Source organism: Callorhinchus milii, unplaced genomic scaffold, assembly GCF_018977255.1.
Source record: "Callorhinchus milii isolate IMCB2004 unplaced genomic scaffold, IMCB_Cmil_1.0 Scaffold13, whole genome shotgun sequence".
Lineage (NCBI taxonomy): Eukaryota > Metazoa > Chordata > Chondrichthyes > Chimaeriformes > Callorhinchidae > Callorhinchus > Callorhinchus milii.
This window is the reverse complement of record NW_024704754.1, coordinates 8607875-8624935: the sequence shown is the minus strand read 5'-3', so window position 1 is coordinate 8624935 and position 17061 is coordinate 8607875. Positions and strand designations below refer to the sequence as shown.

The 17061-nt window shown below is 41.5% G+C and overlaps 1 protein-coding gene across 4 annotated transcripts in view; it reads right to left on the bottom strand.

The window, feature by feature from the left end:
- LOC103187226 (sideroflexin-1) overlaps nt 1-15433 on the bottom strand; it is a 31069-nt gene extending 15636 nt beyond the window's left edge. The window contains exons 1-3 of one of the 4 annotated variants that reach the window (XM_042340117.1): nt 15374-15433; nt 4049-4221; nt 2094-2264 (exon numbers count right to left, since the gene is read on the bottom strand). In XM_042340117.1, coding sequence (XP_042196051.1) covers nt 2094-2264; nt 4049-4212 — 335 coding nt within the window. In that variant the 5' untranslated portion in view covers nt 4213-4221; nt 15374-15433. Of the gene's footprint in view, nt 1-2093; nt 2265-4048; nt 4222-7647; nt 7668-8327; nt 8354-11669; nt 11689-15373 lie in introns of those variants that run through there. The other 3 variants (XM_042340116.1, XM_042340119.1, XM_042340118.1) reach the window with 3 other exon arrangements.
- Nucleotides 15434-17061: the final 1628 nt, after the last annotated feature.

Sequence of the window (17061 nt, the reverse complement as noted above, 5' to 3'; positions counted from 1 at the left end):
AAGTGCCACATTAGAGACTTGTAAGCAAAACAGAAGCCCACGGTATTAAAGGGACAGTGGCAGCATGGATAGAGAACTGACTGGGAGATGGAAAGCAGAGAGTAGGGGCGAACGGTTGTTTTTCTGACTGGAGGGGAGTGAGCAGTAGTGTCCCCCAGGGATCGGTATTGGGACCACTGCTGTTTTTGATTTATATAAATGACTTGGACTTGCATATAGGGAGTACAATTTCCAAGTTTGTAGATGATACTAAGCTAGGAAAAGTAGTAAACAGTGAGGAGGATAGAATCAGACTGCAAATGGACATAGACAAACTGGTAAAATGGGCCAACATGGGGCAGATGAAGTTCAATGTGGAGAACAACAACAACAACAACAAGATTCCATTTATAAAGCGCCTTTCACGTCAGGAGGACGTCCCAAGGCGCTGCACAGTTGGGTCATGACCCGAGCAGGGGGGAAATGGTCAGGGTGAGGGGAGGGAAGGGAGGGAGCGAGGAGGGGGGAAATGGTCAGGGTGAGGGGAGGGAAGGGAGGGAGCGAGGAGGGGAAGAGAGTCGAGAGGGGAGCTGAAGGCTCGGTCAAAGAGAAAGGTTTTGAGACCGGCCTTGAAGGAGGAAAGGGAGGAAGCAAGGCGAAGGCACTGGGGGATGGAGTTCCAGAGCCTCGGGGCTGAGAGGCTGAAGGCCCGACCACCGATGGTAGGGCGGTTGGGGCGGGGGACGTGGAGCAGACCGGAGCCAGAGGAACGGAGGGTACGGGCAGGTAGGTAGGGGGATGGTAGGTCGGAGAGGTAGGAGGGAGCGAGGCCGTGAATGGCCTTGTAGGTGAGGATGAGGATCTTGAAATCAATCCTCTGGGGGATGGGGAGCCAGTGGAGGCGAGCGATGGTGGGAGTGATGTGGTTGCGGTGTCTGGTGCGGGACAGTACACGAGCTGCAGAGTTCTGAATGACCTGCAGTGTGGAGGGAGGTGGCGGGAAGGCCGGCGAGGAGAGAGTTCCCATAGTCCAGCCTTGAGGTGATAAAGGCGTGAACCAGAGTTTCAGCAGCGTGAGGGGTGAGGTAGTGCCGTAGTCTGGCGATGTTCCGGAGAAATGCAAAGTGATGCATTTTGGGAGGAAGAATGAGGAGATGAATATAAGCTGATGGTACAATCTTAAAGGGGTGAAGGAACAAAGAGACCTGGGGGTTCATATATGTAAATTTTTGAAGATTGCAGGACAGGTAATAATAATGATAATAATAAATAGATAAAGCTGCTAAAAAAGCATACAGGTTACTAGGCTTTATATATAGGGGCATAGAATACAAAACTCAGGAAGTTATGACGGACCTTCATAAAACACTGGTTAGGTCTCAGCTAGAGACTGTGTTCAGTTCTGGGCACCACCTTTTAGGAAGGATGTTGAGACAAGGGTGCAAAGGAGATATACCAGGATGGTACCAGGAATGAGGGACTTCAATTATCAGGAGAGGCTAGAGAAGCTAGGGTTATTCTCCTTGGAGCAGAGAAGGTTAAGAGGAGACTTAATAGAAGTTTTCAAAGTTATGAGGGGATCTGATAGGGTGAACAAGGAGAAACTATTTCCATTGGTGTGTGGGTCGGTAATCCGAGGACACCAATTTAAAATAGTTGTTAAAAGAAACAGGGAGGTGAGGAGAAATTCTTTTACAGTGAGTTGGTTGGATCTGGAATGCACTGCCTGAAAGGGTGGTGGAAGCCAATTCCATAACACCTTTTAAGAGAATAGATAATTATTTGGGGAGGACAAGTTTGCAGGGCTATGGGGAGAGAGCGGAGGAGTGGGATTGAATTGGAAGCTTTTTTCAAAGAACCAGCACAGGGATGATGGACCGAACGGCCTCCTTCTGTGCTGTATAATTCTATGATTCCATGTGATATGATGAGTCAGGATGCTAAATCGTATGAGGCGACACTGAAAAACAGGCAACGACAGCAATATCAGCAGCCAGAGTTTTTGTTGGGTGCAAGCCAAACCACTGTACAAAACCATGATTTGACTCTGAAGATGTATTTATGATGGCTTCCTCCAAAGTAGCTGGTGTGAATTTTAAGACGTCTTTACTCACTTATAGAAAGTCATCATACATCCAGTAATTGTCATGTTCATTGGCACCTGAGCTGACATTCGACCGATAAGAATCATCTTTTCTCCTGTATCTGGGTGAAATGCAGAATCATAGATATATTTTGCTCTCCACAGTTCATCTTCTGTAAGTTCGGGCATGACAATACCTTGCCTGAGACACAACACAGGGAAAAATAGAATGCAGTTAAGAAGTACAAGCGTTATACAAAAAGGTAATAATATAATCTTTACATTTGATATAGTGCCTTAAATGTATTCGAGACGTCTCAAAGTGCTTCACAGAATAGACTGTAAAGTGGATTGACTGTATATTTTGTTGGGCAAAAGGTGGCAGCCAACTACACACAGCAGTCTCCCACAAACAGTGTGGATTGAGTGACCAAATTATTATTTTATTTTTTTGAATGGTTCCGCCAATCGACTAACAACCGGGTTCCTACTTACTGCTAGCTAAACTGAGCCCTGTGGAGTAAAGGAATTTACTTAAAGTTTTGCCCCACCCGGGAATCGAACCTGGGCCCTCTCGCTTGCGAGGTGAGTGCTCTAACCATTAAGCTACAGGACTCCACTACAGAAAGTTATAGAAAGAAAATGATAACTGTGGCTATAATTCGTGAGCTGAGTTTATACAGTTAATCTGGATTTACAAATAAACTGTAAAACAAAGGTGTCCACATTCACGTTAATAATGTAGTGATGTAGCAAGGCTCTAAATTAGCCTGGCTGTTTGGTGCTGATAGTGTGATGGTGATTGGGCTTATAAAACATTCCTACAGCAATACAAAGTGCTTATCAAACACCCCATTAAGACAAGTTTTATTTTCAATTTTTTTTAACTGTAATCCCAATTAGTCCCTGTAGTCCAGCTGTTCAATGATTTTCTGCATATCTTAGCTATTATCTAACTATTGCTCTGAGGAGTCACAATACTTTGACCTTAGCCTTCAATTTAACATTAATAAACAAGTACTAGTTAGTGGATTTGCTAAGTTTGTTTTCATCCACTGGAGTTACTTTCTAAACTTGGTTTACCAGATACATTTACAAAATAATTATTTAACTTAATGAAGTTATTGAGGGCAAAGATTCTGTCCACTGCAAAAGTTATCCATTAAATAGATTTCACATCCATCTACATCTGCATTTGTTACTCGTTGGAATTCACATAGTGATTTCTTGACTTACTCCGTGGAAATTACTGTTGGGACTCCTGAAAATGTAAGAAGGGAGTTTCAGAATCTCAAATGAAGCTCTATAATTTTCCATTAACATTTGATGTACATATTAACTGTTGTTAGTGGGAGTCTATTCCATATGCCCACTACTGTGTGTGTTATTTGAGGCTCATTAACTCACATTTGTGTCCTCCAGTCTAGGCTCAGTCCAGTTTAATAAACTGCTTGCATCTACTATCCAAATGCAGCCGGTTTTAAAAANTCAGGATCATGTCTCCTTTTTCTAATGAAAACAAGTGCAGTTCTGTGAGTCTCTGGTAGTTCCTGGATGTTGTAAACCTTTAATTTTGAATGCTACTCAAATTTTCTTCAAAGGACTACTGTTGCCTACAAACACATGTGCCATGTTAGCAAATATAGCACCAAGAGTCGGGTACTCAGCCCATCACCATCAAGTTTACGTCAACTCTCCAATTTCTTTTCCCTGTTTTTAGTTAGTTCATTTTAAAAATATGTTCAAGCCACAGAAGGATTTAACAGTAAATTTAACACTCTTCCTGCCAAATTAACAAAGGAAACTGGTCGACAAAAGTGGCACTTTTAACAGAAAAACAAATGTGAAACTTGCGTAAGTGAGAAAACTGCAATTTTAGTATGGTGATTTGCCCAACTTTGCAATACCAATGGGAACATTAGGAAAACATTACAGAAATAGCACACAGGGCAGTGTGAAATCCCTGCAATATCTGCTGAACTTTACCTATAATCATGTATTATTCTCCTGGCACGTTCCAGCTGTGAATTTGTTAGAAGAATGTTCCTGGGGTCCGTAACTGTGAAGAAGTGTTTTGCTCTCCCAATAAAAGTGCTCTGGTCCCATCGAGGCTCTTTGACATTAATGTTCAATGACAATTCTCCAGTCATTTTATGATCCTTAGATAAACAGCAATGATAAAAGTTTGTATCAGTAGGTTACCCAGCATGTTCGGCAATTATAATAAACCTTGCATTTGACCAAGACAAAATGTCTCGAAGCATTTCAGTATGTAGTGATTTTGGATTGGCAAGCAAACGTGGCAATCAATTTGTGCATAACAATGTCCCATAAGCAATGATGAGGGATTGTTGGCCACTTCTCTTTTTGAATATTGCCAGCGATCTTTAATGTCCAAATGAAGAGGCAATGGGACTGCACCTCTGAACGCCTCTGATACCTCCAGCCGTGCATTGGAGTATTAGTTTAGAGCAGTGAAAGCTAACATTTTGCTAAGGTATCCCACAGTGTGAGCACAAGACATATCTCTGCGCCACTAAAAAAAATCACAATAAAATTAAAAACAAAAATATTACTGGAAAAGATGCATTTATTAAGAAATTCACAATAAAATATCAAACAAGTTACTAATGAGGCTTCCGAATTAGTTTTTTGTTCATGATATCTTCAATGTGAGGGGAGGGGCAGGGGCCAGGGTGAGGGGAGGGAGCCGGAGTGAGTGGGTGACTGGGGTGAGAAGGCGGTGGGAGGGGTGGGGTGTGTTGCCGGGATAGGGGTGGCTGGGGTGTGAGGTGGCCGGATGGTGGGTGGGGGGGGAGCCTGGGGTGAGGGCCTGGGGGCTGCGGTCTCTCCTTATCCACTGCATTTTTAGCAACCACCAGCTCCTGCCATTGCAGATCGTGATCCACGCAGCTGATTGAAAGAGATGGGGAGAAAAAATGGTTAAGAGAGGAGGGAGGGGAAGAGAGGAGGGATTGAGGGGGGGGGGGGGGGGGGAGTGAGTGGTTGAGAGAGGGGAGGAGAGGGGGCAAGAAAGGGGGAGGCAGAGAGAAGGGGGAGAGAGAAGAAGGGGAGAGTGGTTGAGAGAGGGAAGAGAGAGAGATTGAGTGGGTAGAGAATGTGATTGGCAGAGAGCATGTGAGGCAGAGTGGGTGAGAAATAAACAGAGAGGGAGAAAGCAGAGAGTGTGATTGAGTGTGAGAGGGTGCGTGTGGAAGAGGGATAGCTAGAGAGAATAATTGGGAGATAGTGTGTGGAAGAGGTGGATTGTGATTGAGGGGAGTGTGAGAGGGGTGAGAAAAAGTGATTGAGAGTGTGTGTGAAAGAGGGGAAGAGAGTGATTGATAGAGTGTGAGAGGGGAGAGAGAGGTTGTGTGTGGGAGTGAGTAGTGAGAGTAATTGAGAGAGGGAGAGAGTGTGAGGGTGGAGAATGTTTGAGAGGGGCAGAGACAACATGTGAGCGGGGAGTGTGAAAGAGGGAGAGTGTGTGCGAGAGAAAGAGGAAAGAGAGTGATTCAGAGAGAGCATGGGGGAGAGAGAAACAGAGGGAGTGAGTGAAAGCAGAGAGAGAGGGAATTGAGGGCAGTATTTCATGGTTCACTGTCAGGACAGGTGAGCGGAGATTCCCTTCACCACCTTGGGGGGGACCAAGTCAGATCGTGGGGTGACGTGCAGTTTCCTCACTGAAAGCTCCCTGTCTCTCTAGTGAGAAACTACACTTTGTACATTATTCCCCCCACCCAGACCCCGCACTACCTCCGAACCCGGCCGTTCTCTTTGCCCAGCAAACACCAGCTTGCTTCATGTCTCCCAACCCCATCTGCTCCACCATCGCCATTTTGCCCCTGCTCTCGGGAGCTCTATTCCTGGAGTATCTCTGACTCACTCGCTCCCTCCCCTTTCGAGTCCATAAGAACTTACTCTGACTACGCTTTCAGGCATCTTTTCCCTCCCCATTCCACCTCCCTCGGCTCCCACCCCCAACTCAGTTGCCCAGTTGGCAGTGTTGAGTGCTTTGAGACGTTTTTCCGACATGAAAAAGGCTCTGTGTAAATGTTATTATGTTTCTGGAAGGGAAACACAAAAATATTTATGTGGCTCGCTATTCTCAAATAGGGAATCCGGCCTGTGGCAGCCAAAAGCTCGGACCAACTGGTTTAGACTATAAGTTCATAGTTCCACATGAACCTGCAATCATCATTTACAACAGGTGGGAAAAAAATCTGCATTAGGAAATAAGACAATTTAACCATTATTACTTGCTTGTCATTTTAGAATGCCAGATTTACATGGCATTACGTTTGAGTAACACCTAGTTTACTAACATCTAGTTGTAAAATAATAAAAGGAGTGAAGGAAACCTTGGTGTTAACATTTCTTTTCTTATTATCATAGAATTTTCATGCTAATTTATGAACAGAATCCTTCCAGTAATGAGCAACCAAATTATTCTCCATCTTGGCACCACTGCCTCTCCCTAAACCTAAGTGTTGTTTTGTTAGCTGTTATGTCAGCTCCAGTCCGGCAGATGGAGCGAGCACAGTGCCCAGAACACAATGTGCATGGCATTTCTATCCGGAGATACACATGGAAATTATCCAATTTACTTACAAGAGTCAGTAGTCCTAGGTCTACATGGGCTGATTTGGATCTCACGCACACCTTGGGAGAGACTTCATCCTCAATAAAAAAAATACTCTTTACTTTATTTCCCCCTTTTAAAAAAAATGCAATCAATTTCTAATACTGATGTCTATTATGAAAGCTTAGCATAATAGTTTCACTGATTCCTAATTTCTATAATGAACAACTTGCATTTATATTGCACCCTTGATGTCACATGGAGCACTTAACAGAGCCCAATGCTGAGCCAGCGGACGGGTAAGATCACCACGGTTGAAGAGGAATTATCGAACATAATTTTGAAAACTTCTAAGTCTCCTCTTAACCTTCTCTGCTCCAAAGAGAATAATCCGAGCTTCTCTACCCTCTCCTGATAACTGAAGTCACTCATTCCTAGTAACATCCTGGTAAATCTCCTTTGCATCTTCTCCAATACCTTGACATCCTTCCTAAAGTGTGGTGCCCAGAACTGAACAGTCTCTAGCTGAGGCCTAATCAGTGTTTTATGAAGGTTCATCATAACTTCTGACTTTTGTATTCTATGACCCTATTCATGAAGGTGTTAAATAAAAAAGATCCCATAACAGATCCCCGTGAAACACCACTGGTAACATTCTCCCAGCCTGATGACATTCCCTGTACCACCACCTTCTGGGTTCTATCGGTCAACCAATTACGTATCCATTGCAAGATACTTCCTCTGATTCCCGATTTCTTTATTTTCAGCCTTTCATGAGGAACTGTATTAAAGTCCTTACTGAAATCAAGATGTACAACATCCACTGCCTTACTCTTATCAAGCTTGTTTGTCACACAGTCAAAAGAAAACCAGTTAATTAGTTTGGTAGGATCTCCCCTTCATAAACCCATATTGGCTATCTTTTAGCATTTTATTACTGCTCCATGGTCTTATTTTTAATAAGAGTCCCCATAATTTTACCCACAATGGACATCAAACTTACTGGTCTGTAGTCTCCTGGGTCACTATGGTTACCTTTCTTAAAAATAGGAATAACATCTGCCTTTCTTCAGTCCCCTGGCTCCTCTCTCGTATTCAGTGATTTCTGAAAGATTTGTGCCAGAGTTCCTGCAATTTCCTCTCTTAAGGATCCATCGGATGCAATTTATCCGGCTCTTGGGATTTGTTTACCTTAAGTTTGCACAGTTGCTCGGTAACCATGCTGGTAGTGATATGTATCATGTCACAACTTGCCTCTGCAACACTACTGAGTTCTCTTTCCAGATCCAATAAATTTCCCATCTCCTCTTTACTAAAAACTGAGGCAAAAATCTTATTGAATACTTCAGCGGCTTGTGTAGCATCATTTGTCATATCCTCACCCGATCCACCTTCAATGACCCTATTCCACCCCCCATTTTTCTTTTCTCTTAATGTAACATTTTATTGTAGGTTTAAGGTACGTTTGTATTCTGTGGGTAAAATTGCTATTCCTACTTTAGATCCTAAAGATTTATTTAAGATTCTTTCTTGGTCTGCGTTTTAAAAAATAGTAAGAAACAATGCATGAAATTGACGCTGGTGAGAGGAGATAAAGACCACTGAATAATATTTCCATTTCAGAAACAGGCCATTTGGCCAATTTATCCATTTTATAAAGGAAAAAATTAAAATGGCCCACACCTCTCATTAGCTGGTCACAGACCAACTTGCATTTATACAGCACCCTTCATGTTTATCGCAGCGCTTAACAGTGGTGGAGCCTGACGTCAAGCCGGGGGAGGGAGGAGGTGACCATAAGAATGATCGAAGAGGAAGATCTTCAGTCATGATCTAAAAGAGGAGAAAGAGGGGACAAGGCAGAGGGATTGGGGGGTGAGAGTTCGAAAACTTTGGGGCGTAGATCAACACAGAGATGGCACAAATAATTCTGGGGCCTCCATGCCCCTATCTCCTCACCTCTTGAATCCCCCTCCACTCCTGGGCTGTCCTTTTCCCCAAGTTTGGGTACTTGGCAAATGTACAAAGAATAATAACTGGAGCAAAGTTATAAATAAAATAATAAAAGATAACTGGACTCCCCCCCCAACAGAAATGTATATGTTATCTGATCATGAACATAACGCAGAAGAATAGCTAGACAGTTCTACAGGCCGGTTGTCTGCTATGGTAAATATCTTAAGTTCCAGACTCTGTAGGGGACTTAATTGGAAACACTGCAATGATAATCTGAAAACTGATATCCTATATACCAACATGGAGTCATCTTAAAGTTTAATCACCAGTTTTCGTGGGTGATTTATCCAATAATTCTTCAGTCGTTCAATTTGTTTTACATTTCTAAACATATTTAACATCTGGCTTCAGACAGCTGTCTGTTTAACTAATGCACTTATACGAGCAGACAAAAGTCAGCTATCAAGTCCAGAATGTGTTTAAAATCAGGGATAATGGCATTGTAATTTGCATTACTATCACGCAAACTACGGGTCACTACACTAGACCAACTTTACATAAAAACAAGGACAATGTATTTGAATATGCTATAGAGGCTGTGGTTCAAATGATAGAGGTTAAAAAAGGTTGGACTTGAAAACGTTCAAGTACACGAACCATTTTAGAAACACCCTTGTCTAAAATAACAGCTGACAAGTCTATCTTTAAACAGATAAAAAGGGGAGACTGAAAGGTTGGTGTCTAAGTCCACAGCTTTGACTTAATTAACTTTTCATAGGTTTATAAACATGATCTGCTAGAAGTGATTATTGCTGGGTTTACTCAGCACCCAAGGTGAAATATTGTCTTTGTTTTCACGAGCTTGCTTCAAGACAATCTTGCAGTCCAGAATTTTGCTTTCATATTTTTTCTTAAAATTATAAGGACCAAAACGGCATAACATATGAAAGTAAACACTAAATGATTATACATTTTGACAGCTATTTCCAAAGTAAGCAGAACCTTTGTGTTTCTATTGTATTGCAAATTTAGAGCCATTATCAAAATGTTCTATTATGCCATGTCCCACTCTGCCTTCCCTCACCTCCTCAACTTGCCCCGGCTCCGCCACTGTCTCACACCGCAGGCCGCTGAGACCCTCATACACACATTGATAACATCCAAGATCGGCTATGCAAACTTCCTGTTTATCAGGCCCCAACTCTTCCCTCCATAGGCTGCAGATCATTCAGAACTCTCTCTCCTGCAACAGACTCCGCAACCCCATCACCCCCATCCTCGCCCGACTCCTCTGGCTTCCCATCACACAGAGGATACAGTTCAAGATCCTGGTCCTCATCTTCATAGCCCTCCATGGCCTTGCTCCCCCGTACCTCTGTGATCTTCTAACCTCCTACCAACCTACCTGTTCCCTCCGCTCAGCGGGTTCCGGCCTGCTTCACGTCCCCCATCTCGCTCACCCCACCATTGACGGGCAGGCCTTCTGCCACTCTGCCCCCACCCTCTGGAACTCCATCCTGCAGAGACTCCATCTCAACCACTTCCTTGCCTCCTTCAAGGTCTTCCTCTTCGACCATGCCTTTGATCACCCTCCTTCCCCCCTTCCCCTCCTTCCTCCCAATCCTGATCCCCAGCTCGGGTCCAAAACACTGAGATTGTCCAGCTCCTTGGGACGTCCTCCCAACGTAAAAGACTCTACACAAATGTAATTTTGTTGTTGTAATGCTGGATGCCATTGCTTTGTTTTTAGAGATAATAGAGATAGTAATGTAGCACAGTACTGTATATAGTTTCATCAATATACAAATAGAAAAATCATTTCTACAATTACAATTCTACATAAGTGAGTAGATGTTTTGAAAACATGCTATTATTTGCTACAGTGGGCTTGGTGGTAGAAAATCCTTCCTTAAGTAAACCTTGAAGTTTAAATGCTATATCTTCACAGGAGAGGATCTGTACAGAACCTTTCAAAGTAAACCTATTTGTTTAGCTAGACTTTCTCATTTGAACCTATGCTGCTTGCTGTTAAGCAATTTAAAATAGTATTGTGTACAGATATCTCAGATAGTAACACAAATTGACTTTCAGTGATATAATTAAGTATCACACACACAGAGCATTTTGTTTGCTTCGCAACAAACCCTCTATATAATGAAAATAATAATAAGAAGAATGATCTTTGTGAATTATACAAAATGTGGTTAGAGCACATGCCTTGCAAGCGAGAGGACCTGGGTGATTCCCAGCAGGGTGAAAAGTTGGGAAAGTTTCCTTATTCCACAGGCCTGTTTACCATGCATTAAGTAGGAACCCAGTTGTTAATCGATTGGTGGATCACTTTTCTGGGGATAATAATCCCTCAAAAAAATAATAATAATAATTTCGTCACTCAATCCATGACTGCTGCGTGCAATTAGCTGCCGCATTTCACCCATAGATATAGTCCATTCATTTTGCAGTATATTCTATGAAGCGCTTTGAGACGTCTACAAGATATGATAACGTTCTATACCAAATGCAAGGATTATTATTATTATTAAAAAGAGAAGGCGTAATATAAAATGAAGCACCCATAAACAACACTAAATAAATCACATTATAGACAACGCGGAGTAACACTGAAATTACATATAAGATAGACTGATGGTAGTAAACTAAACCTCAATAATTCTATCAAAGTTCAGATGACAAAATAATTCAGGCAGTGAAGCTTGAGTGCTTTCAAATCATCATCTGAACCCTGAGAGGGAATTATTGCTTTAACACTCCACTGTATTAGGCACAATATACAGCAAAATTGTTTAGCTAGTGATGGAAAATGAAATTAGGAACATAGAAATGTACAGGAAAGAAAGACCATTTCTGTCCATCAGAAAAGTCCCATAGGAAAAAAAAATTGTTTACCCTCCCGACACTCAAATCCCTCAATCCACTCGATTGCACAATAATTATTCAATTTCTCTCTTGAATTTATTGACACAATCTCTTGCCACCGCCTCCCCAGATAGTACATTCAACATACAACCGCTCTCTGTCTGAAGCAATTAAATCTATTGTTAACCTTACCTCCACTGCTCTCAAGTCCATGCTTGAGTTTTTGGTTGTTTTTCAGTACGAAGCTTAAATAAATTATTCAATTCATTATTCAGTTCACTGGTGAAATGAACAGCCCACCGGTTTAATATTACATTCCCACTTGGTATCTTTCTGCTGATGGCTCGTTGTTTTTTAGAAATGACAGAGAGCTCACAAGAGCTGGGAGCCCTATGTTTGCGATTGTCCTTATTACAGTACTTTAATTAGCTGAGCACCTAAGGTTATAAATCCAATTTGCTATGAAAGGCAAAAAAAAAATTTTTTACGGCCACGTGTGAGCCAGACCATATGAAAATGGTTGCATTCTCATATTTCATTGGTTTGTATAGAGAAACATTCTGTTCAGTTTACAAATAATCCTGTAAAAATCCTTGCTCTAGAATATCTCAAAGGACATGGTAGGAAGATGGTTCAGTTAATGGAAAAACAAAAACAGCACATTCACAGGAATGAGTATTCTTAAAAGTCAAACTACAGAGCACATGCCAATTCCATTTGACTTTTCTATCTATTGTGCTATATACAGTGTTCAATAACAAGCTTTTCAAATTTGACATTACTGTGGCAAAAGATAATAAAAGAGCAAAAGTACAAACACAGTGATCCAGAGAAATTGTTCTTTGAACAGGGAGATGCTCTCTCTATTGCCATTCAGAGAATACTAACTAAACAGTAATCAATTGCATTTCCTCCTCTATAGTCCACTAAGATGTACTGTTATTGAGTAAACTCTCTGTTTGAATACATAGTCTTGAACTTATTATAGTTCAGTTACGGCGTTGAGGATTGCAATTACTTTTAAGATCTTTTGTTCAAACCCTAAATGTACTGATTCCATGATAGCCTTTTCTTTAAACCTTTGCTATTGCAATATTTTATATTCAGCATGCATAATACTAAGAGTTCGGAGATTAAACACGTTGAGACAATAAATGGTGCGCCCTGAAATAGATTTCAGAACCTTTCTCATTTTAATTTCAAAACAGCTCAACAGCTTGGAAACAATTTGAAATGAGAGCGTGCACATGAGAGCAAATGACTGTATGATTTGCAGCTGCAGAGTGTTGCCTGTCTAATGCCTCTTTTAAGTGCACCGTTTTGAGCAAAGTGGAACTAATGGAAGAATTCAAACTGTGGCTTCTTTTGAAACTTGTCTTTGATTCAAAGAGGAAAGGCAAGATATAGGCAACCTACCAGATTAATTAATAATACTGGAAAATTCTATTTAATTACATTTCGAATTTTCAGCATGGCTCCCCCCCACCAATTCAATTTCAAGACTCTCCATGGCCTTGTCCCCTCCTACCTCTCTGACCTGCTAAACCCCTATCAATCTGTCCGCTTCCTCCACTCAGCAGGCTTCAGGCTGCTCCAGGTCTCCCTCCCGACCATCGGCAGCCGGGGTTTCAGCCTCTCTGCCCCCACTCTTTGGAACTCCATCCCACAATCCCTTTGCTTGCTCTCTTCTTTGCCTCCTTCAAGCCACGACTCAAGACCCCCCTTTTTGACCGTGCCTTCAGCTGCCCACCTAAAACCTCTGCCCTCCCTCATACCAACCCTGCCCCCCACGATCGGGTCCTGATCCCTGACTGTTCAGCACCTTGGGATGTCCTCCCAACGTGAAACACGCTTTACAAATGTAATTTTGTTGTTGTTGTTCTATAGCACCCTTCATGTTGACAAATCTCTCAAAGCATTACAAATATAGGAGCTGGAGCGCTGCTTGAGGTTAGCTGATCAGTAACGACTCACTCCATATATGAACTATATTGGAGAGTATTGGCATGTTATTTTTTGTGTAGCCAATTTTCTCTTCTCTCCTGAAGACATTTCAACTCCTTTGCCTTGTATTGGAGTAGACAGATGGCTGACGCTCTCTCTATACTATGCTGGCTGTCACTTGTGGAGTCCCATAGCATAGTGGTTAGCGCGCTCGCCTCGCAAGTAAGATGACCTGGGTTTGATTCCCAGACAAGGTGAAACCTTAGGCAAGTTTCCTTACTCAACACGCCTCTGATTACCTACCAGTAAGTAGGAATCTGGTTGTTAGTTGATTGGCGGATCGCTTTCTGGGGATAATAATCCCTTCAAAATAAAATAATAATAATTTAGTCACTGAATCCACAACTATTTGTGCGATACTGCTGTGCGCAATTGGCTATCGCATTTCATCCACAAAATATAGATACTAGACTTTACAATATATTCTGTGATACGCTTTAGGATGTCTCAAATACCTGATAAGGCGCTATATCAAATGGAAGGATTATTATTATTATTATTACACAGAGACAGAATGGGATCCCGAACAAGATTAGAAAATGGAGTAAGGGTGTCAATGTGGTCCTGGAGTAACCAGCCATTAAACTTAAATTTGTTAACTTTATGGTTAGTTACGCCAGGACCACGTTGAACACACATTTGTGAACTTCCTTTAATTGTGGACTTCCCTCAATCCTCACTTTATGGTCACATTTTCCTCCCTGGATCCTCCCCATCTTCAGTTCCTTTTTCTTAGTCTCTAATTTCTCTATGAGCCGTTAAAAGGAGCAGTATGGCCACTTTGAAAAGATTGCACCTTCGTTCTCTTGCAGGTAATCTTTCTTCATAACAATCTTTTAATTTTTCAAATTAAAGAGATCATCCAGAACTCTGCAGCTCGTGTCCTCTCCTCCACCAGGCTCCGTGACCCTATCACCCCCATCCTCGCCCGACTCCACTAGCTTCCCATCACACAGTGTATACAGTTCACTCACCTGCTCCTCACCTTCAAAACCCTCTATGGCTCACTCCGCCCTATCTCAGCGACCTCCTAAACCCCTACCACCTGCCCACTCCCTCCACTCAGTGAGCTCCGGCCTGCTTCACGTCCCCCGCCTCCCCCGCCCCACCATTGGTGGGTGGGCCTTCAGCCACTCTGCTCCACCCTCTGGAACCATCCGCAGACCCTCCGCCTTGCCCCCTCCCTTACCTCCTTCAAGACCCATCTCACGATCCTCCTCTTCGACCATGCTTTCGTTCACCTTCTATCCCCCATGCCCTCCACCCTCCCCAATCACGATCCCCAGCTTGGGTCCAAAACACTGACTTGTCCAGCGCCTTGGGACGTCCTCCCGTTGTAATGGTATAATCTTCTGCTGCTATCTATCCTGGTTAGTAAGAGTTACAGACGTTAATCAATCACATTAGTAATGGGAAATGAAATGCAGAAAAACTGCTTTGGTTGACTTTTTAGAAAGTGCGCACCTGAATTATATTTCTTTTTAAAAAAAGGAATAACATTCTTGTTAATTTTTTTTATTAAAATGTCTAATTTCCAGTCTGTAATGAGGAAGTTTGTGTTAACTGGAAAGGCATTAGAGGTGCTGGATCCATGGAATGTATACTTTCACTCACAAAATATTCGCCCACAGTCAATTCACTTTACAGTATAATTCTGTGAAGCGCTTTGAGACATCGCAACAACGTGATAAGGCAGTATATCAAATTATCAAGGATTAATATTACTATTATTATTAGAGACACTCATGCACCTCCATATTTCTGACCATAGCATTCTATGATGCATAGTCACATAGATGTATTACATAACTAAGGTAAACCGAAGAGACCAGGTTAGACAGTAAAATTACAGACCTGATATTTAAAAGAACAAGAAGCAAATCCACACTCACCTTATCCACACCCAGAGATAAAGTAAAGGGAAATCACGGCTGCACAGTTAATTTTGAGCGATTAAAGTGTTAACTATAACTTAAAGTGAATTTATTTACTTTGTAATTATAATATTTCTTCCATAAGGTTTTCATTTGTTTCTATATATTAAAAAAAGAATTTCTAATCGCCTGCTGTTTAATCCGAACACTTGTTATTTTCCATGCAAACATTGTATTTTGCAGATTAATAAATACAAGATTGCAGTAAACCATTGTTGATCATGAATAATGAGAAAAACAAGCCCCTTTCACAATAATGCCTTCAAACATTCCTTTGGTTACATCAATAAAATCCCTCCGTGGTTGTGAGTTCACAGCTGGAGTCCTTTAAGTCCTTAACTTTCCATTCATTATATTAATACCACTGATGAACATGTTTGAGCAGAAAATTCATTACTGGCATTGGAGGATAATAATAATAATGATCCTTGCATTTGATATAGGCTTTTCACGTCTTCTGGACGTCTCAAAGTGCTTCACTGAATAGACTGTAAAGTGAATTGACTGTATATTTATGGGCAAAATGATATTACTTTGATATAAAATGATATTACTTTTCATAGCTGGGCTTGGAATCCAATGTGTAAATCTGTATCCTGTATTTGTAAGCAGATGTTGCTACACTAGGCAAATTACCCGTGAAGGGTTTTGAGATTTTCTAATTCATACATGTTGTGCCAAATGCAAAGGATTATTATTATTATAGAAGTGTACTTTTAATTTTTAGACAAAGAAGGAAAGAAGCAGAACTGTTGTCATATGCAGTAGCTGTTCAGGATTGTTTTGTAGGACGAGTAGAAAAGAGCAAGTGCTTGTAATTGTTAGATTATGTAGTACTTTGTCTCTGTTCATGCCCTTGTTCCCTTTTCATTCTCTTCCCTTTCATACTGCATCTCCCGATTGCAATGGTAACTTTTGAAGACATTGTCTGCCAGCACCACATATCAGTGGCAAACTGACACAATTCTGATATCCCATAAGAATATACTCCACTCTCCATTCTTGTATCCCGTCCCCTTTATCTTTTTGCTTTGTTTTTAAACTGTTCTATCTATCCTACTTTGATTTCCTTTTTCTTTCTGAGTTTCCATCCTTTGGATGAGATGTTAAAACGAGGTCCCATCTGCCTATTCAGATGGATGTTAAAGATCCAAGATCCTTTGGTACTATTCAAAAAGAGAAGGGAGTTTATCCCAGTGTCCTCCCCCCACCCCCAAAAACAAATTGGTCACTCCATGGCTGTTTGTGAGACACTGCTATGCGCAACTGGCTGCCGTGTTTCACTTCTAAAATACAGTTATTACAGTTTATATCCTGTGAAGTGCTTTGAAATGTCTCACCTCCACTATATCAAATGCAAGGATTATTATTATTATTCCTTCATTTAAACTGTCTGATCTGTCAAACTTTACATTTGAAGTATTTGGTCTCTAAGAGCATTAATTCTTGCCCATGCTCCTTTATCATATGCAGAAACAAACAGTGACTTCACCTACATTGAGATCCCCGATTCTGTGTTTGAAACTTATCAAACAACAAGAACTCTCCTTTGAATTTTTTATCCAGATAGGCAAAGAATGTGAATCAACATATTTGCTTATTGTATTCAGTAATATTTTAATACTAAATCTTCTTTGTGGACATTT